At 57.9% G+C, this 22511-nt stretch overlaps 1 protein-coding gene across 1 annotated transcript in view; it reads right to left on the bottom strand.

Annotated features, from left to right (window-relative positions):
- Nucleotides 1-22511, bottom strand: part of ABCA2 (ATP binding cassette subfamily A member 2) — a 34395-nt gene that overhangs the window by 2459 nt on the left and 9425 nt on the right. Inside the window, exons 3-48 of the mRNA XM_066563194.1 lie at nt 22057-22168; nt 21468-21634; nt 21138-21265; nt 20865-20969; nt 20213-20398; nt 19913-20131; nt 18949-19283; nt 18543-18702; nt 18203-18331; nt 17754-17921; nt 16925-17021; nt 16402-16575; nt 16219-16321; nt 15554-15668; nt 15015-15205; nt 14625-14775; nt 14122-14326; nt 13501-13665; nt 13009-13192; nt 12528-12740; nt 12016-12212; nt 11753-11935; nt 11157-11335; nt 10948-11068; nt 9919-10206; nt 8672-8890; nt 8417-8519; nt 7748-8073; nt 7079-7292; nt 6795-6900; nt 6388-6499; nt 5906-5966; nt 5476-5650; nt 5275-5390; nt 4674-4821; nt 4340-4463; nt 3379-3511; nt 3100-3217; nt 2808-2986; nt 2360-2501; nt 1896-2030; nt 1616-1719; nt 1257-1349; nt 860-962; nt 587-724; nt 171-377 (exon numbers count right to left, since the gene is read on the bottom strand). Of these exons, the coding sequence (XP_066419291.1) occupies nt 171-377; nt 587-724; nt 860-962; nt 1257-1349; nt 1616-1719; nt 1896-2030; nt 2360-2501; nt 2808-2986; nt 3100-3217; nt 3379-3511; nt 4340-4463; nt 4674-4821; nt 5275-5390; nt 5476-5650; nt 5906-5966; nt 6388-6499; nt 6795-6900; nt 7079-7292; nt 7748-8073; nt 8417-8519; nt 8672-8890; nt 9919-10206; nt 10948-11068; nt 11157-11335; nt 11753-11935; nt 12016-12212; nt 12528-12740; nt 13009-13192; nt 13501-13665; nt 14122-14326; nt 14625-14775; nt 15015-15205; nt 15554-15668; nt 16219-16321; nt 16402-16575; nt 16925-17021; nt 17754-17921; nt 18203-18331; nt 18543-18702; nt 18949-19283; nt 19913-20131; nt 20213-20398; nt 20865-20969; nt 21138-21265; nt 21468-21634; nt 22057-22168 (7331 nt within the window). The remainder of the gene's footprint in view (nt 1-170; nt 378-586; nt 725-859; nt 963-1256; nt 1350-1615; nt 1720-1895; nt 2031-2359; nt 2502-2807; nt 2987-3099; nt 3218-3378; nt 3512-4339; nt 4464-4673; nt 4822-5274; nt 5391-5475; nt 5651-5905; nt 5967-6387; nt 6500-6794; nt 6901-7078; nt 7293-7747; nt 8074-8416; nt 8520-8671; nt 8891-9918; nt 10207-10947; nt 11069-11156; nt 11336-11752; nt 11936-12015; nt 12213-12527; nt 12741-13008; nt 13193-13500; nt 13666-14121; nt 14327-14624; nt 14776-15014; nt 15206-15553; nt 15669-16218; nt 16322-16401; nt 16576-16924; nt 17022-17753; nt 17922-18202; nt 18332-18542; nt 18703-18948; nt 19284-19912; nt 20132-20212; nt 20399-20864; nt 20970-21137; nt 21266-21467; nt 21635-22056; nt 22169-22511) is intronic.

A 22511-nucleotide genomic window follows, 5' to 3' on the forward strand; every position in this document is an offset into this window, starting at 1 on the left:
CTGGGGCCAGAGTCTGGCACAGGCGGCAGAGCAGAGAGCCCCCACCCCTCCCAGGCCCAGCCACTCCATTTTGTCACCTTTGTGTGTGGTGTCACAGCACTGAGTCCCAGGGCCTGTGATACAGACGCAGGTGGGACCAGGAACACCCAGATCTGGGGACAACCTCTTACCCTCTCCTCCTCAAAGCTGATGAGGCCTTCGTCATCAGTCTCCAGGTCCTCCTGCTCCTCCACCACAAGGGCCCGCAGCTCAGTGGGGGCGGTGCGGGGGCGCAGCAGGCTCAGCACACGCTCCAGGGGTGACTGCAGGACACAGCTGGGGCTGGTCTCCTGCTGCTCCAGGTTGTCACTTTGCTTCTTGGCAAAATTCACAAACACCTGAGGAGGAAGGGGCAGGAGACTCAGGTATTGGAAAGCACCCCCATCCCATGCTTGCCAGGTCAGGACCCAGGGCATCCTGCTGTGTGGTGGCTGCCACCATGCTCCCCCGTCTAGCTCCAACCCCTGCCCCAAAGGCAAATCCTGCCTGGCACTTTGGCACTCCCTGGGGACAAGCATCCAGCTGCCCATGCTGTCCCCAGTCTTACATTGTCCAGTGTGGTTTGGCTGACAGAGTAGTCTTCAATGCCCAGCACATCCACCACCTGCTCCATCTTGCTGAAGACCTGTGCCAGTGAGATCTGGTCTGACTTCAGCTGGTACTGGGCCTTGGTGTGATGACGCTCCTGGGAGGTGATCACAGAGGGGACACTGAGCCCTCACTCCCCGACTCCCTCCCATCACCCGATGGAGGATGAAGGCTGCTTGTGCCCTGAAGTGGGGGCTGGCAGGGGACAGCATGGCCACCATGGGCAGCTCACCTTGAGGACAGCCTCAGGGAAGTTACGGTTGAAGAACCTCACCACCTCCTTGACATTGAGGCTGGACTTGGTGCGCACTGTGATCATGTAGCCATCACCAAACCTGCACAGGAACAAGGCACCGAATGAGGACCTGTCCCCTCATCTGCTCCCCCATGACCCTATGGAAGGGGACGATGCTCTCAGGCAGCCACTACTGGACACCAGGCCAGTGGCAGGGCACTTCAGTGACCCCGTTCCTGTCCACCTCTAAAGCAGCACCCACACAGAGGGCTGGTATCTTGTCACAGATGCCACACTGTCACCCAACCATGGGGATCCAGCCCCTTCCTGCCCAGTGGCACACACAGGCTGCTGGGCCCCATGCAGGCATTCTGAGCTCTTGCCAGGCTCTTACCTGTTCTTCAGGTGCTGAATGCTGCCAAGACACTTGAGCCGCCCATTCACCATGATGGCCAGGCGGGTGCAGAGGGCCTCGCACTCCTCCATGCTGGGGTGACAAGGGAGGGTTCAGAGGAGGGCATCGGAGAACAGTGCCAGGGCTATGGTGGGGGTAGGTGGAGAGCTGGGCCTCCCAGGCCATCACCCAAGTGCAGCGGCCCCACTCCCAGGGATGAGAGAAGGCAACAGAGGGTGTCCCAGGCTCCCCTTGCTCCTCATGCCAGGGACTGGGGAGCCAATTGCTGGGGAGCCCTCTCCCTCCCACACAGCACCCCAGGTGCTTGGAGGCATCATGGGCACAAAACCCCTCTGGACCTGTGAGACGTGAGCACCACGGAGCGACCCGTTTTGATGACATCCAGGATGAGATTCCAGAGGAAGCGTCGTGCCTTGGGGTCCATCCCTGTGGTTGGTTCATCCTGGGGGACAGACAGCACCCTCAGACATGCCAGCCTTGGGACGGACCCTACCACTCCCTTCCTGTCCTGAGTCCAGCTCAGGCCACCATCCCACACTCCAGGAGATGCATGGCGTGTGGTGAAGCAGGGGGTGGGTACCTCCCACCTGGAGTAATTTTTCTACCCTCAGGGCGCACCAAGAAGATGAAGGCTGGGTATCCAATGAGCGCAATGGCTGTGGATAGCTTCCTCTTGTTGCCCCCGCTGTAGGTGCTGGCAGGCTTGTCTGCGTACTTGGTCAACTCCAGCTTCTTCAGTGCCCACTTGACCACCTGCAAGGCATGGGGGACTGCTGTCATCCTGCCAAGGCCACAGGGCTGGCAGAACAGGCAGGGGTTGGCACATCAGCTGCTAAGGGGACTACTAGCCAAGTGCCAATCAGGGAAGCCCCATGGCAGCCCCTGGCACAGCCATGAGCACTGGTGGGGACCTGCAAGTGCATGTGCCTGGCCCTGGCAGCCCATGTGGGCACACTGCTAGGGTGGCACTACCACGAGAGCAGCAGCACTGGCTCAGGCTGCCACTGCTGTCCAGTGAGATGCCATCCCTGTGGCACAGCACCAGCCCTTGGATGCTGCCAACTGCTTGCCCAGAGCCCTACCCGCTCCTCATCCTTCCAGGGGATGCCACGCAGGCGGGTGTAGAGCTCCAGGTGCTCCTGGGCTGTCAGCTCATCAAAGAGCGCGTCGAACTGGGGGCAGTAGCCCAAGCTCTGCTGGACCTGCAGGAGCTCCTTCAGGATGCTGTGGGAGAGGATTGAGCACTTGTGGGAAGAAAGAATTCTTTTTGTGAGGACTGCTGCTGAAAGTCCCCTTTCACATGCCTTTACACTGGAGCATCTTCCCCCAGGTAAAACCCCACTGGGCAGCCTCAGCACAGGGCCAGTGTCTCTTGACCCACATCCCAGGTAGATGGTCACCCAGGAGGACACAAGGCTGCCGAGTCCCACTGGGACACACAAGCTCACTCATGCTGCTTTATCCTGGGAGCTCTCCGAGCAGACCCCATCCCATCCCCAGGAAAGCAGGCAGCCCCCAGGCCCCCCTTACCTGTGTCCGTTAATGAAGGCTTCTCCACCTGTGGTGCTCTCATCCCCAGTCAGCATCTTGAATGTTGTGGTCTTGCCTGCACCATTGACACCCAGCAGCCCAAAGCACTCCCCAGGGCGCACACCCACACACAGCCGGTCCACAGCCAGGATGCGCCCAATCTTGCGGGACTTGTACACCTGGCAGGGAAGGGGACTCAGCACACCAGAAGCCATCTGGACCCACTGCCCCACCCACATCCCTGGGCTGGGCTGGTCCCTGGAGTCTCCTTGCAGCCTGATGCAGCCCCCACCTTCGTCAGGTTCTCAATCTTCAGCATGTCATTGTCGGCATCACCACGCAGGACCCGGTGCCTCTCATTGGCCACGTCAATGTCATCCTCAATGGGTTTGGTGGAGACGGGCAGGCGCCTGTGGGAGGGAGCAGAGGCAGGGGGGAATGTGGGACCAGGAGCTGCAGCCATGACAGGACCAGGCAGCTCCCACTCAACACTGCCAGAAAGGCAGCCTGAAGCTGAAGTGTCCCAACGGCAAATCTTTACCCCAACATCCCTGCCCTGTGCCACACTCACTGGGGCTTCCGGAAGAAATTGTACTGGCACATGATGGTGATGAAGAAGCCAACAAAGCCTTCAATTGTCATGGCAACAAGCCCCCGTGTCACGATGTCCCATTCGAAGGGTGATTTCATTTTATCAAACTGCCCTGAATAGGAGGAAGAGCATAGAGCAGCTGGGGACACCTTCCCATGGAGACAGCTTGCTTGTCCCTCCTGAGTTGACCTATGACAATGACATTGCTCCCATGCTCACCCACCACAGCTGCCTGGGCTCACCATAACACAATGCCCTCTCAGAGCATGGGTGCTGTGGAAATCATCTGGCAAGTTTTCAACCTCATTAGGATGAGTCAACCCAGCTGAGAGTGAAATCAGAGGGATTTGTCAAACCCTGACCCAAAACTGTCCCTCACAATGCCAGCAGCACCTGGATTATGTACAGAAGCTGCTCAAAAAACAGAGAGCAGGGGAGCTTCTGAGGCTAGGATGAAGCTGTAAGTGGCAAAAGGCTTATGTTGGTTGGGTAGTGCAGACCCAAAGAAACCCTGTCTCTATGGAGAGTCCCTGCAGCCTCCATCCCTCCTGTTACAGCACAGACCCACCATGGCCCACCACAGCTACACTATGCTGCCACTAAGATCCAGCACAGCCTCGCCATGGCCCACCACAGGCAGTGTGCAGCAGCAGCAGAACCACACACCTCTGTCAGGGCTCACACCGTCTTCTCCCCACGGGGCTGCTATTTGGGATGACCCAAGGAACCACTTTCAGAAATGCTGGCACCATGCCACAGCTGACCCTCAGCTGTGTCTTCTTCTGTGCCCCATCTAATCCACCCCCTTGGCTTTTTGGTCCAGGTTGCTCTGGGCCTTGGGACACCCCCATGGGGCAGGCAGAGGGGATGTGCTGGCATCATGGTCCCCTCCAGCTCCACATGCCCTGGCACAAGGGAAGGAGAGAATAAGAGGCCATACCAATCTTGGCATAGTACTCATTGATGTATTCATTGTAGGCCATCTCCATCAGGCCATGGCCCAGGTTGTAGTTAGGGAACACGAGGAAACAGCTCTTCAGGTAGCTGTTCACCACCTTCAGGTCCTGTGGGGACAGCAGAGAGAACACAACCATCCACCAACCCCAAGTGAGTGGTAGGAGCAGGATCCCCAAGATCCAGCCCAGTCAGGTCTCATGGCTGATCCTGCTGGAAACAGAAACCTCCTGAGGTCCCTCCTGGCCTGAGCTGCCTCACAAACAGAATGGCAGCATCTCCCTTCCTGGTGGCCCTCAGCAGAGCTGTGAATGCCGTACCTTGTCGTGCTCAAAGAGCTGCAGCAGAAACGTGGCGACAGTGGCTGTGATGCCAATGAAGAGATTGATGACGATGAGGAAGACGTAAGCAGAGCTGGGCACCTCAAACCAGAAGGAGGCTGGGTACATGATAGGGGTGATGGACCAGCTGGGGAGGTGAGAAGAAGCAGCACACGTCACTATGGCAGCAGAGGGGCCCCCAGCCTTGGCACTGCCCATCTCCATCCTGCTGTTCCCAGGCTCTCCCACGCCAGCCCTCACAGCCACTGCACTCCAACCAGCTATGGGGGGGCTGCAGAATATCACAGAATGGTTTGGACTGGAAAGGAACTTTCAAGGACATCTAATCCAGTCCCCGGCCACGGGCAGGGACACCTTCCACTAGTGCTCCAAGCTGTCCAACCTGGCCTTGAACATTTCCATGAATGGGGCAGCCATAGCTTCTCTGGGCAATCTGTGCCAAGGCCTCACTGCCCCAATTATGAAAAATTTCTTCTTAATATCTGGTCTAAATGGCAATCTTTTAGTTTAAAACCACCACCCCATAAGACTTTGGAGGCATCCCTGGTGCCTCCTGACTACCTCCCTCTGAGCAACATACCCATAGAGCAGGAAGAGGGACAGGACAGCGGGGAAGTTGGTGGGAGAGGTATATGCTGGGAGATCAAACACGAACAGGATGATGATGCAGCATGTGGCGGGCACCAGGTAGTTTAGCTGGAGAAGACAGAAACATCTGTGACTGCCCACTCCCTGGCACAGCCCCGGAGGCTAGGCCAGTGGGGCCTCGTGTCCTGCTTACCATGTCCCACATGTAGTTGGCCAACCAGTAGATGACAGGGTCACAGCCACTCACAAACTGCAGGTGTTTGGCCTTGGTGGCCTTTTCAGCCACCAGGAATACCACAAAGCTGGCTGGGACGAAGGACATGGCCACAATGATGAAGATGGCAATCACCACATCTGTGCCTTGCAGGCTGGATGGGGAGCAAGGAGAACATGGACTCCATCACCCTCAGTTGCCTGGGAAGGGCCACCCACCCTGGTGTGGGACAGTCACTGTGCACAGATTAGGGCATGGCACAGGGACCCCCACATCACAGCCACCCTGTCCCTCCCCACCATGCAGCCTGTGAAGCAGAAGCCTCCATCTTCCCATGCAACCACCAGTAAAAAGCCCCCTACCTCCCATGGGACAGCCACCCTCCCTCAGACCCTCCCCTTGGACCTACAGATAATCCAGGGACAGGCTGGCACTCGTTTTGTTCATGGGGTGATTCGTGACTGTGATGCCTGCAACAACGACCAAGAAGAAACATGGAAGCATGAAAACTGGCTTGGGACACAGAGCCCTGTCCCCAGCCTGCCTGGTCCTGGCTCTGAGCAGGATGGGCTTCCACAACCTGAAGCTCAAGAGGAGCTGGGCTCTCTGAAGCAACTCAGCACCTCAGTGCCAAGCCCTTCCCTCACTGAAGAGCACCCCTAGACATGTCACAAGCCCAGGCACTTCCAGGCAGCACTTTGGGACAGTCCAGCCCAGGCCTGGCAAAGAGCTTGTCCCAGCTTTCATATCTCAGAGCTGACGTGTGTGAACCCCTGTTCCAGCTGGACACTAGCCGGCTTGGCCCAAGATGGACACTGCACTTTGGAGCCTGGTTGGACCCTAATGCTGTTCCTGACATGCTCCTGCCCTCAAGCACCTGCAAATCCTTACCATAGGCAGCAGGGTTGCCCTTGCTCTTGGGCAGGTTGGCTCTCAGGATGGCGTTGTTGAGGGCATTGAGGTAAGTGGGCATACTGTGGTAGCCCTTGTTGTTGTAGAAGACCTGGAGGAGGAGAGAGGAACAGTGGGACATGGCAAGAGAGCTGGGCCCAAACATATACTGGGAGAGAAGGGTACAATGGGATGGACAGCCACCCACAGGGCAGGCACCCTGTGCTCAAGGCTGTAGGGAGAATAGGCCATTGCTGACTGTGCTGGGCCAGACCTGCTAACCACTCCCCTGTGGCTGGAGCCTCCCAAAGCACTTGGGGAGATGCAGAAGAGCAGTCCCAGGGGTTCCTGCTGCCCCCTTTCCTCCCCACCTATCTGCCCTGCCCTGAGGTGCAGTGCTGTCCCACCTGGGCCGTTCTCCGCACAGCAATCTTGCGCACTGTGGCCGGAGCCCTGGCTCCGAAGGAGGCCGGGATGGATTTCTGGACATTTCCAAATGTGAGTGCCCCATACCTGTGGGACAAGGCACTGCTGAGGAAGCTGAAACTGCCTGCCCCCCACCTCCAGGGGTGGAACCATGCTTGAGCATGTTGCTGAATCCAGCCAGCACCCTGGGGCAGGTGTCACCAGACCCCTGGTTCTTATCCCTACTCTGTGGTGCAGGACAGACCCTCCCGGCCTCCCCTCTTGCCTGTGCAGCCGGAAGCGGTCCGAGGTGTAGAGGAGATACTCAGAGACGTTGCGCCCTGTGATGTCTGTCAGGATGTCCCCTGTCACCACCTTCATCTGTGGGGGATGGCCCCCCACGCCACTAGGGCAGGAGAAGCCAGTCCCCTGCATGGAGCACGTGCACTTGATGGGCTCATGGATGATGTGGGGCAGGGCAGGGGCTGAGGTCACGGTCCCTGAGGAGCAGAAGGGGTGGCTCACAGCCAGGCTCCTGCCTGCCCCAGCTGCTGGGGACAGCATGAGGGTGGGGTGGTTGGGCAGGCAGGGTCCTGGTGACCAAGAGATGAATGTGCAAAAAGCTTTGGGGGGACAGAGATTCAGAGATGGGCCATGAGGCATGGCTGGAGAAAGAAAGGGCTGGGGACCACATCCAGCAAAGCTGATGCAAGGCTGGCCATGGGACTTTGTGACAGCGTCACCATCCAAGGGGCTCTACTGGCATGGCTGGGGCTCAATGAGGACAGTGTTCCAGGGTCAAAGCCACAAGTTCTGCCCAACAGAGCTCTGCTGTGTGGCCAGGCCAGACTAACAGGTACTCCCAGAGGTCCCTGGAGCCACTTCTGTGAGGAGAGGCATTGTCCCCCTGCTGGAGACAAATCCCAGACACAAGAGCACCCAGCATAGGTAATACCTTTAAGAGTGGAGAAGGTTGTGGAGTTCCAGGCATGGAGCAGGTCCTCATCCACTGACATGGGGTAGTCAGAGGGAGCCGGGGATGGAGGTGGTGGCACAAAGTTGGAAAGTGGAAGGCCCTGGGTGAAGGAGTCGATGCACATGGCATCGAAGTACTTGGCTGCCAGCATTTTGGACTCATTGCTATTGAGGTTGAGGGTCTGCATGGGTTGGTCCAGTGTGTTGTTAAAGGGTGTCTTGAGCACGCAGGTGGCCCCCACACCGGAAGGCAGATGGAAAGTGTTCACAAGCTGCTGAGGGCTGGCATCGGGAGACAGCCTAATGCTGCAGGAGCAAGGAGTAGGAAACACAGATCTCAGCACCATGGCCATCTTCTTCTGGGACCTCCCTGAGGCCTTGGCACTGATCATGGGCACACACAGCCTATGCCTGGCATGGCTGAGCTGCTAGTCACAGTGTCAGGGCTCACACATCTCCCAGAGACACCCTGGCCAGGACAGAGATTGTTTTCTATCAGGGGACATGGCACCAGCCAGGCTCTGCTCCACGCCTGAGCCAGCCCTGGCACCAGGCCTCCTGTGGGCTGCCCTCCCCACTTGCCCCCCTTACAGTCCCATGGATGGGCCTTGGGCACAGGGTGCTGGTCACTAGCAGTGGCAGCTCTCACCGGTACTCACGCCGCTCCTCGTTGGCGTAAGGAATGAAGTTACCCTTGGGCTGAGTGTAGTTGTGGTATTGGGATGGCGAGAGGATGAGGGGTGGCAGGTCACCTGTGGGGACAAGGACAGGAACCTGCTCATACCCACAGCACCACTGCACACAGGGAGACTGTGCTGGCCTTGTCCTCCTGCAGCCAGTGGCCACACTGGAAGAGGCAGAACAGGTTGCCCAGCATGCAGGTAGGTAGGTGGCTTGCATGCACCTATTTCGGGCACAGAGAGCGCCACAGTCATGGCCACGCAGACGAAAAAGGCGGGCAGCAGGATCTGCGAGAAGAGGGCCTTGGTGTTGCGCTTGGCGCAGTGGAAGCGTTTGACGATCAGCCCATGGAACTGGCGCAGCTTCAGCCACGAGCCTTCCAGCTTGAAGCTTCCCTGACCTGCCAGGTCACGATCCTCTGCTTCCCCCTCTGCTTCTTGCTCTGGGAGGGAGAGGGACATCAGCCCTCTGGCACAGCTGCTCACACACCTGCCTGGGCTCCCAGGAAGCTGGGCCAGACACCCAGCCCAGCTCAGCCACCCCAAGGGTAAGGGTAGCACCCAACCCCAAGTCTGCCACCAAGCCACAGCAGCAGTGCAGTCAGGAGCATGGTATCTGGCTGGCAGGTTCCTCTTGGCCCCAAAAGGAAAATTTAGACAATAGTTTTAAAAAAACAACCTAATTTGGTGCTTTTTTCTAGGACTCCTCCATTTGCCCATCAGCTCTGCCAGCTGGTGGGGGGTCAGCACACACAGGAACAAGGGACAAGATACAGGTGGGAGTCCCAGCGAGACAGTGGGAGCTCTGTCACAGCACTATCCCACCTCTACCTCCCTCTCCCACAGCCCTGGTGGGAGAAAGAGGTGGCACATCCCTAAATTAGTCACACGAGTTGTGAGATAACCCAGAACAGGATCTCTGACTACAGCAATAACTTCGAGGCACCTGCCTGCACCCTCTCTATCCAGCAATCCCAGCATCCAGGTGGGGATAGCCTTGCACCTGGGGCAGGGTATGACTGGTGAAGCCATCACCTGGAAGGTGATTCTGTGCCCAAGAACCAAGAGGAGAAACCCAACTGGTGACAGTGTGGGAAGAGGCCATGTTAGTGGGGCAAGTCTGCAAGGTGGCACTGGAGACCCAGAGAAGCCAGTGGCTGCTCTCACTGGCTTCACGCCTTGGCACGAGACCCGCATGGCACACGCTACCAGCATGGGGTGCAAACTCATGGAAAGAGCCTGTTCCCAGCCCTCCCACCCAGGCTGTGGCTCTTTGGTTGCTGTGTTGCTGGATGTCCCATTAGCCCCCTCCCCATGGGCTCTCGTCCCAGCAGTCACAGCCACCCATCTCAGTCACAACCAGATACCCTGAGGGACCGGGTCAGCTCTGCCCACCCTGGGCGAACCCTCCACATCCCAGCTAAGTGCCGCCCACGGCCCCTGCCACTGGCCAGGCACCAGCAGCACCAACCTTGCAGACTGATGTTATCGGGGTCCTGCCGGTTATCGAACAGGGGCACGTAATCCCCAAAGAATTCAGAATAAGCCCCACCTTCATCGCCACGCACGGAGCCCACCGAGGACGCTGAGCGCAGGGACGCTTGCGACTGCGCCAGCTTGGAGCAGGTCACCAGGTTGCTGAGCTCCACCTCGGGCTTCTCTGGCATGGCTGCTTCGGCCAGGGACTCCCCATTGGCTTCAGACTTTGGGCCCAGCTCAGAGGCAGGTGGCTGCAGGGCATCCTTGGAGTCCTTCATGTCTGGAAGAAAAAATGTGGGTTGCCACCAGCCATGCTACTCTACACTGCAGCATAGCACCGACTGGGGATGGATTGTACCACAGAATCACAGATTCGTTTGGGTTGGAAGGGACCTCACTTCATTCCAGCCCCCTGCCAAGTGCAGGGAGACCTTTCACTAGACCAAGTTGCTCCAAGCCCCATCCAACCTGGCCTTGAACACTTCCAGGGATGGTGCACCCATAGCTCCTCTGGCATGACCTGTGCCAGGGCCTCACCACCCTCACAGGGGAGAACTTCTTTCTAACATCTAATCTAAACTTCTCCTCTTTTAGTTTAAAACCATTCCCTCCTTGTTTTAACACTATCTGTCCATTTAAAATCCCTCTCTCTGATTTTTTCAAGCCCCCTTTAGGCATTAGAAGGTGCCATAAGGTCTCCCTGGAGCCTTCTCTTCTCCTGGTCAACACCTGCAGCTCTCCCAGCCTGGCTTCATGCCAGAGGTGCGCCAGCCCTCAGAGCATCTCCCATCTCCATGGTGTCCTCTGGAGACCTGTGCTGAGGACACCAGAGCTAGCCACTAGTCCAGGTGAGAGTAAAGCCAGAGTGGAGCAGAGGCTGGCTGCCTTTGGCCAGGATGGGCTCTGCTGGAAATCTCTCCTCCACCTGGGATAGGAGATTCCTGCAGCCACCAAGCCCAGCAAGATCACAGAGCCCCTCACTAGCCCCAGCAGCACCTTGTGCCCCCCCAGACACCCGTACCCACGTCACTGTTCTCCAGAGACTGATCCTCCTCAGACACCTTCAGGAAGACCTCCTCCAGCGTGGTGTCCATCAACCCAAAACTGGTGAGGTCTAGCTCTTCCAGGCTCTGCTCCAAGTGCTGTGGGAGCAAAGTGCTGTGTGAGGAGGGCAGATGTCCACAGTGCCACAGCCCTGTGCCTGCTGACTCTGCCAGCCCCTGCAGGTACCTGGAAGAGCCTCTCAAAGCAGCCCTTCTTGACAGCCTCACTGGGCAGGATGTAGGAGAGCTCTGTGTTGGTGTCTGAGATGAGGAGGCAGGAGGCCACATACTTCTTGATGAACTGGGAGACACGAGGCTCAGAGCAGGGGCTGACAGAGGAGTGGCTCAGGGGGCTGTGGCCTGCCTCTGAAGCAGAGAGACAGTACCCATCAGTCAGTTCACACCTGGCCTCCCTCCAAGACCCCCACATCTCCCCTACTCCCCAGTGCCATAGGACCTTCCCTGTCACCCTGACTGGCCTGGGGATGGTCTTCTGCAGTGTGGCCCACACTGGACATCTCAACCCACAGGGCAACCCACAGACTCAACAGAACCAGCACCTGGAGAAAAATGCCACTGTGTAAGGTCTGGCCAAGGACCCAGCTGGGAAAAACTAAGGCTGAGCAATGGGGTCTTCTACATCCCTGCCCCATCCCTTCTGCCCTCCATGTGACCTAAGGAGACTCAGGATGAGAGTACTTGGGTGTTGACCTCTCCTTTGCTAGGCTGAAGAAGGCGGGTGCCATCTACTCCTTTAACAAAGGGTCCCACTGCTCCCCAGACCTGTGCCATTCCTGGTGTCCGACTGCTTCTTCACCACTGTCAACCTGTAGCCGTCACCATAGGTGCTCTTGAGGAACAATGGAGAACCACAGCACTTGAGCTTGCCATGGGAGATGATGGCAATGCGGTCCCCCAGCAGGTCAGCCTCATCCATGTGGTGTGTGGAGAGCAATATGGTCCTCCCTGACGGCAGCACAAAGCCTCAGCAGAGGGGCCATGGCTGCCACAGAGGAGCATGCTAGGCTCTGCCCAGCTCTGCTCACCTGGCTTGTACTTGAGGATGAGGTCCCAGATGGCCCTTCGGGCATATGGGTCCACACCAGCTGTGGGCTCATCCAAGATAACAGCTCGCGACCCACCCACAAAGGCAATGGCCACTGACAGCTTCCTCTTCATGCCACCCGAGAGAGTCTGCACCTGGCAGTGCCGTTTATTGGAAAGTTCCAGGTCCTCAATCATCCTGGGGACAGGGCAGAAGCACCAGGAATGCTGTGGGGGCTGTACTGGTGCCCAGTCCTGTGGGGAGTATGTAATGGCTCTTCCCCACATGCTATCTGCAGCCTTCAGCTGCTGGGACTGCCCAGCTGCAGTCAGGCTATGAGAATCTTCTGCTCACTTCCACAGCCTGACACCCCCAAGGGTGGGAAAACACCTGGTGGAGCTGCTCCATGGGAAACCACTGCCACCAGATCGCCCCCCATAGCACAGCCAGCAGGAAGGAGACTCACTCATGCCAAAGGCATGGATGAAGACAAAGGAGCTGGAGGGTGCCTACTTGTCCATCTCCTTGCGGATCTCCTCCTCTGCCATGCTCTTGAGCTGCGAGTAGAACCAGAGATGCTCCTCCACTGTCAGCCTGTCAAAGAGCACGTTATGCTGGGGACACATGCCCAAGTTCTTCCGGATCTTGTCCATCTCCGTACGGATATCATGGCCATAGATGGTAGCAGAGCCCGATGTTGGAGGGAACAAGCCAGTGAGGATGGACCTGGATGGATGGAGAAAGGCAACAGTGTGAGGGAGCTCATACTGGCCCCAGTCTGGCCCCAGTCCCAACACCTCTGGGAGCATCTGCTGGGCCCCAGGCAGAGCAGTATCAGCACAGGGCCACGAGCCTACTCCTTTCCCATGTTTGTGTCAGCCCCATACCCACACTGCTGCCCTCTGGGCATGCTACCAGCTGCCACAGGCCCCTGCCTCACGCCCTGCAGCTGGCCAGAGGAACATGGTCTCTCTCTGCCTGGACAGGCACTCACATGGTGGTGGTCTTGCCTGCGCCATTGTGCCCCAGGAAGGACACAACCTGGTTCTCGTAGAGGTTGAGGCTCAGCTTGTTTAGCGCCAGCTTCTTGTCTGTCTTGTAGACTTTGGTGAGCTTGTCAATGCAGACGACCAAGGGGAGGTGGGTTGGCTCCTCCTCGATGCCCCTTGTCTCCTCTGCTGTGACAGTAGGATGGTGAGGAGCCAGGGGAGGGCAGGGAAGGCAGGCTTTGAGTGGGGTTCCCTGGGAATGAATCAACCCGCCTCCATCCCATGGTGGCTATGCTGGCTTGTGGTCCCTTCCCCTCTGCTTCTTGCCAATTTTCCCCCTCCCACGCCAGTGGGAGTGGCAGCTCCCAGAGAGGCCACAGTGTTTGGCCCAGTATCCTGCCCTGACAAGAGCACAGGGGTCCATGGCCAAGGCAAGACCCTGCAGCAGAGTCAGGGCCACCCTTGTGCCACCCACTGCCACCCCCAGCTGCCCTCACCCAGCCTCCGGCTCTCCATGGCACAGGCCTGATCTTCCTCCATGATGCTGAGGCGGGTGTTGCGTGACCATGGCCAGGTCCACTCCCAGGTCTCCACGCGCCCATTGCCCAGCCAGTAAGACTTCTGGAAAGGGAAGTACCAGGGCCGTGGCAGGCCGAACATGCCTGCAACCACAGCCCCAGGGAGTCAGGGCCAACCCTACACCCAGGCCCATGCAGAAGCTGCTGAGGACTGGGTCAGAGCTTGGCATGGGCAAGGGCTTGGGAGTTTTCCCAGGTCAGGTCACCACTGCGGGGTGGGGGCTGTGAACACTCCAGCCAGCTGGGCTCAGTGTAGCTCTGTGGGCTGTGCCAGGAAACAAATTCCTTTGGGATTCAGGTTGGGCTGGCTCATGCTTCAGCTTTACAATGAAAAAATCACAGAGCAACTGAGATGCTTCCACAAGGGTGGGGATAAGGGGGATTAGTATCTCAGCTGTGGACATCTGGCTTTGCTACAGCCAGCCCCTGAATTGAGATACCTGGCTGACACCAGCAGATAAGAACATGTGGGAGGTGTCACCCAGCAAAGAGGCTCCTGTAAGGTCTGGGGGGTCCTCATGCCCCTCTGCCCACACGTACCCGGGTGCACGGCCTCGATGTACCACGTGAGCACCCCATACACCATGGCATCCACGACCAGCATCATCATGGACAGCAGGAGGTTGAAGTCATCTCCTTCCACAGGTGACTGGCTGAAGGTGTGCCATTGGATACCCACGCCAGCCACCTCATACAGTGCAAAGTACTTGGAGCCCAACCCAAAGGCGGTGGTGGACATGAGAGACTGTGAAGAGGTGGAGGGAAGGGAATGGGAGGTCAGCAGGAACCGCAAGTCAACTCCAGAAGAACAGGTTTGGGTGAATTCCTACGTAGTGCTGCCCCACCCAATCCCATGGAAATGCTCCTGGACCTGAGAGGCACCAAACCTTCTGGAGATACCTCCAAAGCCCCACAAGGAGTTGGTTCATACAGGCAATGGCTTGCCCAGGGCTTGATGACAGTTTGGTGGCTTTGTACTGGACATGAGGTACCTGAGGCAAACCTGGGACCAAGTGTGTCCCCAGCTGCTGCAGCCAACTCACCGCAATGCACTTCTCAAAGGCTGTGATCTTGTCATGGGCCACCTCCTCCCGGATGGCCACATACATGTAGGGCACATAGCTGAGGAAGTAGATGATGCCACCACAGGCAGACGCCAGCTTGGCCTTGGAGTAGAGCACTGACACCAGAAAGCTGCGAGGAGGACAGCATCTCCTTGGATCCCACCCCACCAGGACTTTCCCCACACCATCTAGTTTTGGTGGTGCTGAGGCAATAAACTGGCTCCCCATATCAGTGGCTTGGAGGGACTTAGGGACTTGTGCCCCTCCACTGGCCCTTGCCCACACAGCTTCTAGCACCCTCCCTCCATGGCAAAAGAACATGGCACTGCCCATGCCCCTTTAATGCCCAGCACAGACCAGGCAGCTCACCAGAACATGATGGTGGCCACAGCATAGATGGCAAGGAAGAGCCATATGATGAGAACGTCGCTATGCATCAGGACCTTGCCGTACTTGAGAATGGCAGTGAGTGCTGTGACCGAGATGGAGAGCTGGACAAAGCCAGTGATGAACCAAGCCACCCAGTGCACCGCATTGTTCAGGCCCATCATCTTCATCACCTGTGAGGCCAAAACTATTCAGCGGGACTGTCCCCAATCCTGTGCACCCCTGCTTCTATTCTCGCTGGGCTGGGAGGGCAAGGGGTAGCACCAAGGGAGCTGCTGGGAGTGGGCAGGACACAGCACTCTCTATTGGGGTACCAAGGAGCTCAGTTCCCGCCAGGGCTGGCCAGGGATCATCTCATGCTGGGGACACTCAGAAGGACCAGCTCCGCCCAGGAATTTTGGATCTGCATCTGCCCTAGTTCATGTAACCCAGAAATACAAGGAAGGTGACCAGGGACACAGCACAGAATGTAGGGCGCAGATATGCCCACTCCTCCCCAAGATCTCTTCCACCATCCCTACCTCTTTCAGGCGATGCTCCTTCTCTGTCACGATGTGCTGGATCATCATGGCCACTGAGTAGACCCAGGAGATCACCATGCAGAGGGGCATCATGTGCTCAATGACAAAGAGAAAGCTGATGGGGTAGAGGAAGAGAGGGGAGAACTGGATGGTGGCATTGCCACAGAGACCTGCAGGGACCCTGGGGCAAGGGGCCTTGGAGGGGCTCTCCCACTGCTTAGGGACAACTAGTCTCTAACCCAGCTCCTCCTTAGTGCCCTAAGAAAGAACTTCTCCAGTGAGTCCACAGGACAATCCAGTGTCACGGCTGGCAGGCCTTTGCCGGCAAGTAGTAGCCACAGGCTCCACCCAGAGCCCTGGCTACCCTGGTGTGGATGGGGCTCTCTCCAACCTCCTGTCCAGGAGTGTTGGTGGCTCTGGGACTTCTACAGGTGCTGCCTCCAGACCACTGTAATCCATAATCACCAACAGATCCATGTGCCATTTCTTTACTTTCTCCTGCCCTCCTGAGCCTGGTAGTCCAAGGAATTGGACTTAACTGGTTGCTCATCACTCCCAGGGTCACCAATCTCATTCTGGCCCCCAAACTTGTTCTCTTTTCCCAGCTAAAGTATCTTGGCCTGCAAAGTGGAAGGAGGAAGGTCCTGCAGGTGAGTGTTACTCACTCATCCCGGGTATAACAGGGGTACGGGAACATCTGTACATAGTTGCCAGGCTCCACCACATCGTGGCCAACAAATGTGTTGATAAGGGCACGCTCCATCATGTCTGTGGAAGAGAAGGAGAGGCCAGGCTGAGCACAGAGAGGCCAGGGCCATGGGCAGCTGTGGCAGAGCACTGACACTTACCCTGGATCCAGACAAAGCCATAGAGGAAGTAGAAGCGGCCGCCGGTGTTGGGGCCAGGCCGCCAGTATGCCCGCCGGATCTCGTTGGTCTTCTCTGTGAAGCTGGAATTCTGACGGATCTTGTACATGACATGGGGAGGCAACGAGCCATCCCTGTTGGTCTGGAAGATGACACCTGTGGGCAGCAGAAGAAGCAGGGAGTCCACAGGGGCCAGCCACATCAGCCAGCCCACAGCAGCAGGCAGGGATGGGGAGGGTACTGCGAGCGTTGCCATGGATGAGATGGGTGGCATGGCTGGGGATGTGGACATGCATGGGATACGAAGGCACACAGACAGCAGGCCGTGTCAGTGGGAGAGCCAGGACAGCAGCCTGGGGCAGAGGATGGGCACCATATTCAGCCCCCTCATCCACCCAACATGTGCACCAAGGGACCCACATCCTGAAGCCAGTGGCTCCAGGGCACAGCTGGAGAAGGGCAAAGCTTCAGGGACCCTGAGAACAGCTGGTTCCCAGGGACATACTGGCAAAGACCGTGACATTGTCCTGATAGGCCTGGTTCAGCGTGTAGTTGACAATGCTCTCCTCATCTGGGAAGCCTTTGAAGATGTCCACGCTGACCTAGTGGGAGGAGAATCATAAAATCACTAAGACTGGAAAAGCCCTCCAAGATCATTGAGTCCATTAACCCAAACACTATCAAGCCCAGCACTAAACCATGCCCCCAGGTGTCAAATTCATACATTTTCTGAACACAGGGGTAGTACCACTGCTCTGGGCAGACTGTTCCAGTGCTGACCACTCTTTCAGTGAAGAAATTTTCCATAAAATCCAACCTAAACCTGCCCTGCTACAATGTTAGGCTGTTTCCTGTTGTCCTGTCACTTGGGAGAAAAGACCAACCCCCACTTGGCTGCAACACCCTTCTAGGCAATTGCAGAGACTTAGAAGATCCCTCCTGAGTTTCCCGTTCTCCAGCCTGAGCTCCCTGAGGTCTCAGTCCTGCCTCATCAGACTTGTGCTCCAAAACCTTTCCTGGTTCCACTGCCCTTCTCTGGACATGCTCCAGCAGGCTAGCGAGATCCCAAGGCCCTGGATAGGTCTAGCATACAGAGCCTGCAGATGGTACAGCATGCATCACCCAAAGCCAACCCCAGTCCCTGAAGTCAACAGTGTGTGAGCACCTCCACCCTAGACATCTACCCCAAAGCTCTGGACACTGCAGGAACCACCACCTTCCCCAGAGCTCCTGTCCCATGCTCTTAAAAAGGTCTCACTGGATCTGACCCTCTTCAGCCCAACAGACCCTGGCTGTTGGTAGTTCAACCTTCTCACAGGTGTGCTCCACCTCACCTTGGCCATGAAGCGGACCCAGCCGCAGGCAGCATTGTCAATGGTATCCAGCTGCTGGAGCAGGATGCTGGCATTGGGCAGGGAGAAGTTGCCATTGAGAAAGTTGTGAAGAACATCACTGTCAGAGACATTCAGAATCTCTGGGTGCTTGTGGAGGTCAGCAGTCAACTGAGACAGAGAGGAAGACATGGGAGGGAGAAGCTGGGGTATGCCTTGCCTCTCAGGTCACTGTCCACCCCCACAGACACAGGCAGGACCCAAAACTCCTCCTGGGGATGAGGAACAGTGTGCACACTGTGCAGGGATCCAGACTAGTCTCCACAAGAGAAGGTGCATACTAGGGAGTACCCCATGAAGAAGTTACAGGGTATGTGGGGGGGAGGACAACCCCTTCTCCACTGCCAGGGCAGTAAATCCCAGGCAGGCTCATCCTCACCACACTGTCCTACCTGCTGGAGCCAGTGGATGCGCCTCTGCAGCCTGCCCTCCTCCAGGTAGGCTCGGATCTCAGGGGAGATGTTCAGCCATGCCTTGGCGTAGTGGGTGACATTGCCCACAAAGGCGAAGGTCTCGTTGGCCTGGGGGCCAGGCAGAAAGTCGTACAGTGGGCGGAGGCAGGGGCTTCCTGCTCTCTGGGATGACTAGCAGTCATGGAGATACCTGCCCACCTCCCACTGCCTGTGGGAGCTCCCTGTGTCTGGCAGTCAACCTCTTCCCTGCCACACAGCCCATCTGCAGAGCAGGATGGTGGGAGAAGAAGGACAGGGGTCCCAACCTATGCATCCTCACCTTCAGGATGACCTTGTCAACTTCGGTGCCCACAGGTGCATACAGGATTTTGGGGTTGCTGGTCATCAGATGCACAAGGAGGCCCAAGTTTCGCTGCTCCTTGCTGGTGAAGCCCAGCGAGCTCATGTTGCCCTGCTTCAGTGCCTCAGGCTCGATGGTCCTGCAAAGGGAGCTCAGGCTTTCTACTCTGCTTCAGGCTCAGGACCCCTTGCTGCAGGCAGCCCCCATCCCTGCCCGTGACAGGCCTTCAAACTGACTCCAGTGCCTGCATGGTGCTGCCCAACACAGAGAGCATCCTTGGCTGCAGGACAAGGCTGCAGTACAGCACCCATCCTGCCTGCTCAGCAAGGGGTGACACAACTGGCCTACGCAGGGAGAACCTGGAGCCATCCCCCAGTGCTCCTACCGGTTGTTGCCGCAAAGGATGGGCTGCAGCCCTGCCCAGAGCTGCACAAATGCTGAGAACTGCCCCTGGGGGTTGTCAATGCCAGACGGGCTCTCCCTGGCGCCCTCTTCCTCCTCTGCCGTGGCATTGCCAGCCGTGGCATTGGCGCTGGCCCAGCTGGTGCTGTTGGCCATGGGTGGCACGGCCTTGCTGGCACAGGCTCCCCTGGGGAGCAGCTTAGCCAGTGCTGAGAGGATGTCCATGTCCTGGAGAATCTTCTCCATCTCCACCAAGTCCTCGAGGAGGGCACGGAGGCGATGTTGAGTGGCTGTGCTGTTCACTTCCTCCAGCTTCAGCTGTGAGTATGCGTGGACAAGGAGTTACTCATTGCTGGGACAACAGGGTCTGCCTGCCTTTAGGAAGGGACCAACGAGGACCTCAAGCAGTAGCAACTCCACTTTCTTGGTTAAAGGGTTGGAGCTGTGCCAAGGTTAGGGCCCTGGACTCATTGCTGTGCATCTGTGCCTATGAGGCAGTGAGAATGGTGGCAAATGCTGGCAGAGACTTGCGTGAGGACACGAGATACCACTCAAGACAGGAAGGGTGGTCCTCTGTTCCTACAAAGGACACATCGAGCTTGGGTGGGACAAGGAGTGGGACCTCAAGAGTCAGGCTTGAGCTATGCCAGCAAGGGCTTTGCTGGTCCTGGGGAGAGAAGCTGGCTTCCTAAGGACACCTAGGAAGATGCTGGGGACACCCAGTCCCATCCAATAGGCAGTGTTCAATCAAGTGCTAGAGGGGAAACCACCTGGGATCTTAACTATGGAGCCAGGTGGGAGGGGGGTACTCATGTCAGAGAAGGCGGTCACCAAGGGAAGCCAGGACATTGAACTGTTCCCAATCCCAATACAACACCAGCTGAGTTTGAAAATCCTTCCCAAGTTTCATCCTTGCCACCAGCCTACCCCACCTGCCCAGCACTCACCCTGCTAACTATCTTGGGGGTGTCCAGCTGCTTCTGGAGCTCGGAGGCCAGCTGGGCAAAGCGCTCCTGGCGGATGGTCCGGCTGCCATTGCAGGCCAGTGCCCGGTATGCTGCCAGCAGTGGCTGCTGCCTGGGAGACACGCGCAGGAGGCGGTGCAGTCCCCCTGGGTACTGCTCACAAGTCAGCTGCTCCAGCACTGGCCCGGTGAAGAGCACATTCTACAGGGCAGGAAGTTGTAGGGACAGGGCTGCAGTGCCTGCTCTGGCAGAGCAGCCCAGATTGTCCCATGAGGTGCTCACCTCCATCTCGGTGACAAAGGCCTGGGGGCTATCAGAGATAGCAGGTGCCACAGCAGTGCTGGTGAGGTCCAGAGCCTGGGAGAGCATGTGGAGCAGTGCTGGATGGTGTGGGGCTGCCACTGGGTCCCGCAGCACCCTGTGAACCAGCCCTTCCTGTAGGCTCCTCCAGCCACTGGAGAGACTCTTCTGCAAGATGAAGAATGGGGATGGCTGGTGGGATGGGGGCTCCCCCCAGGTCCCCCTCCTTGTGTGTCCCTGAGCATACATGAAAAGCCCCACAGCATCCATGGTCTCCACAGGGCAGGGAAGAAAAAGGATGGACAGATGCAGGGAGCAGAGATTCCCTGCATGCCAGACGCAAGGGGGGAACAATTTCCCCTGCTCCCTCCACAGCCACCACCCAGGCAGTGCCAACCCCCACTGCAATGGTAAACCCAGGCATAGGTACTGGTGTGTCTCATAAAACTGGGGGAGCTGGTGCCAGCACCAGGACGGACCCCGCCATCCCTGCTGCTCTCTGCCCCCTGAAAATATTCTGTCATGGCCCATCTACTGGAACAGACACCCCCAGATCACCTGGGGTGGGATATGGAAGGGACAAGAGGATGGGCTCTACTCAACCATGTCTCCTGCATGCAGCACTGCTCCTCACCTCCAGCTGTGTCATCTTCTTGCTGGGGCGAAACCCATCCCACAGGTCTCGCTCATGGGTCTCATCAGGTACCAAAGGAAAGGAATCAAAAAACTGCCGGTACACCTGCACCGAGATGAGAGCACAACTGCCAGGTGTGCCAAAAGTGGAGCACCAGTGCTGCACCTCCTTGCCCAGCAAGGCCCTGGCATGGGGCAGCAGGATAGGACAAATCCAAGCTGGGTGCCATTTACAGGGTAGAACAGACCCCTGCAAAGCCCAGAGGTCACCCACCTCCCGCAGGTTAATGCTGGAGCCCAGGAGCAGCTCAGCTGTGCTGTTGGGGAGGGACAGGTTCTGCATCAGGAAGTGCCGCAGCTCACCCTGGTCTTTGGCTGCCCATGCCAGTGTGAAGCTGGACCCTGCCAAGGAATAAGGTGGGAGGTCAGAGCAGCCCACCAGCAGGAGGGACACGGCATGGCACCAGAGCTGGCCCTGCCCAATGCAGAGACATGGGACAGTGGCAGGGCACTGCCACACACCACCGCTTTGCTGGGTGCTGGGCCAGCTGGTGCTATCTGTCCCTGCCAAAGAGGTAGTGGAGGCAGGCAGAGCACAACCCACCTGCTTGGCTGCTGAAGTGGGTCTCCATGGAGCTGGGCTCAGGGCTGCTGAGGGCCTCCAGGTGCCGGCGCAGCGACTCCAGCTCCTCCTCCAGTCCTGGATGCTGCGGGTCGAAGAGGCTGCTTTGCTCTACTGCCTCGCTGAGGTGTTCCAGAATCTGTGTCACCCTGTGAGAGCCCAGCACCGCCCTGGCTTCAGGGACAGAGGGATGGAGACACCTTCCCCAGAGCTCTGGGGGACAGAGCCCCTCAGGTGCAGGGGACAGCAGTCCTGTCTGAAACGGGGCACCACTGCCCTTGCCTGCACGCTGAATCCAGTGTGCCAGGGTTCAGAGGAGAGCCCCAGCACCTCATGGTGTCTCCAGGAGCCACCCACCTCTGTCCTCCTCCCAGCACTGAATACCTGGGAGCCCACAGCAGAACAGACTGAGGTGTCCTCTGCACCAAGGACATGGTGGTCTGCACCCAAGAGGTTTTGGGGGATGCTAGCTTCTGCCTCAGCCCCAGGGTGGCAATGTCAGCGTGGAACGGGGCTCTGTGTGGGAGCACGAGGGGTGGGAGAGGAAGTGCATGGTGAGGGCAAGACTCACGTGGAGTTGGAGTACTGCAGGAAGCCAAACTCATCACGCTGGCCGTCGGGGCACAGGGACTGCATGACCGGCAGGATCCCGGCTGACGTGAGCGGGGCCGCCGTGTAGAAAGCTGGAGCCAGTAAGAGGGCAGAAGAGGCCAAGGAAAGTGCGGGCAGCAGGGGGGAGAGGCAAAGAGGCAGGGAGGGGGAAGGGGCCACCAGAGAATCAGACATTCCGTTCAGAAAAGCACACGCCGGGGTCTGTGAGCCCACAGGAGGCTGGTGGCCACAGTCAGAAGTCAGCAACTTTCCCACCAGGGCTGTCCTGGCTGGTGACTCTGTGGGGCTGCAGGCAGCTCCAGCCCTCTCACCCCCACCCACTCTCCCCTGGGTGATGGCTCCCTTGTGCCCCATGACAATGCCAATTTCTACCACTTGCCCCCAAGATGGCCACCAACCTCCTCCAAGCCCCCG

Source organism: Molothrus aeneus, chromosome 19, assembly GCF_037042795.1.
Source record: "Molothrus aeneus isolate 106 chromosome 19, BPBGC_Maene_1.0, whole genome shotgun sequence".
NCBI lineage: Eukaryota > Metazoa > Chordata > Aves > Passeriformes > Icteridae > Molothrus > Molothrus aeneus.